Here is a 1,308-nt window from a genome sequence, read left to right as displayed (position 1 = left end):
TCGCGGTCTCTGACTCGGGCCTAAAATCTTTCGCCGGTCGACGCGAGGCGGACGAAAAGGTCGGGAAGAATTCCACAAATAATCAGTTTTTCGTAATTTTCCAACACAACAGCTCGATTTTTGATGATATACGGATGGAAATATAACATATGAGTGTGATATGCTATGTGTTATTATAGTTTACGTTTAATAATAGGTGTTTAATTCCTCATTGACTGTTTGTTTACATTGAAATATTCCACTTTTTAATGTAACAATAAAGGCAAAAAAGGTGTAATTGTCAAATTTCTTTTTAAAATTTCCAAATTAAGTTAAAAGCAAACAACCTTGTTACGTTACACTGACAATAAACCTCTTAATTTTACTATTTTGGGCACTTATAAACAGGAATTTATATTTTCTTGAATTTATAGGTTTATTTATTAAATAAATGGAAAGAAAATCTCTTTTTTTCTGTGTTAGGGTTTGAGGTTTAGGAGATACTAAAGCAACCCTTGTGATTTAAGTGGCTCTCTTGGCCTATGGTTATGTGGCGCTTCGGCAAAGGCCAAGCGAGTGCCGTTGTTTCCCGTTCGCACTCTGGGGATTGAGGTTTGGCTCGGTTTCTTCCTGGTTTAAGATAAGTCTGAGGGAGGTACACTAGCTAAGTGGCGATGAGGTAATGGGTGTATGATTGCTCAAAGTACAGGGATTAAGGGTAAATTTCAAGTTTCAAGCAACCTCCAACTTTCGTTTTTCATTTGAGGCTCTGTGACACTTGTGTGTCCAATAACTTTGTTATTTTTGAGTTGCGATGGAAGTACATAGAAGATAAGTTTCTTAGATTTATTTGCTCTATCATTTGCATATATTATTTTCCGTTTTAAAGACGGCTAGTCAAAACTTTACCTACACCGGATTGAGATATATAGCTTGATGGAGAGATCACAGATTTTTGTAAATAATTCTAGGTATATTTTGAGCTCCCCACTGCCATGTAAAATTTGCATGTAATAGACAGAATGACCGGAAATAAGAAGCTTTACATCTGTGGTATTGATAACAAGAAATTTGTGCAACATATAATACTTTGGTATATAGTTACTGGAAAATATAATGGCACTGTAATGATCAAAGAAAAAAAACTAGTCATGAAACCATGAAATCATTTGCATAGCCAGAAAATTACGTCAGAAATGAAGAAAATAGGTCGAGACAAATGCCGCTTGGAGAATAAGTCCAATAGTAAGATTTGGTGGCAGAGTGTCCTGTTAGGAAAGTTCATAATACTTTACAGTATGGAAGCATGCACCAGAGACTGTCTGTGAC

General features: G+C 35.7%; 1 protein-coding gene across 2 annotated transcripts in view; it reads left to right on the top strand.

Moving 5' to 3' along the window:
• The first annotated feature begins 6 nt into the window (after positions 1–6).
• The window catches only part of LOC119593066 (39S ribosomal protein L28, mitochondrial-like), an 8,121-nt gene continuing 6,819 nt past the window's right edge, over positions 7–1,308 (top strand). Inside the window, exon 1 of one of the 2 annotated variants that reach the window (XM_037941979.1) lies at positions 7–59. Coding sequence is in view for 1 of the 2 variants with exons in the window: in XM_037941978.1 (XP_037797906.1) it covers positions 135–137 (3 nt within the window). In the remaining variant the exon portion in view is untranslated. Of the gene's footprint in view, positions 138–1,308 lie in introns of both variants that reach the window. The other variant, XM_037941978.1, reaches the window with a different exon arrangement.

The sequence above is a fragment of the Penaeus monodon genome, chromosome 31 (genome assembly GCF_015228065.2).
Source record: "Penaeus monodon isolate SGIC_2016 chromosome 31, NSTDA_Pmon_1, whole genome shotgun sequence".
NCBI lineage: Eukaryota > Metazoa > Arthropoda > Malacostraca > Decapoda > Penaeidae > Penaeus > Penaeus monodon.
This window is presented reverse-complemented; position numbering and strand designations above follow the sequence as displayed.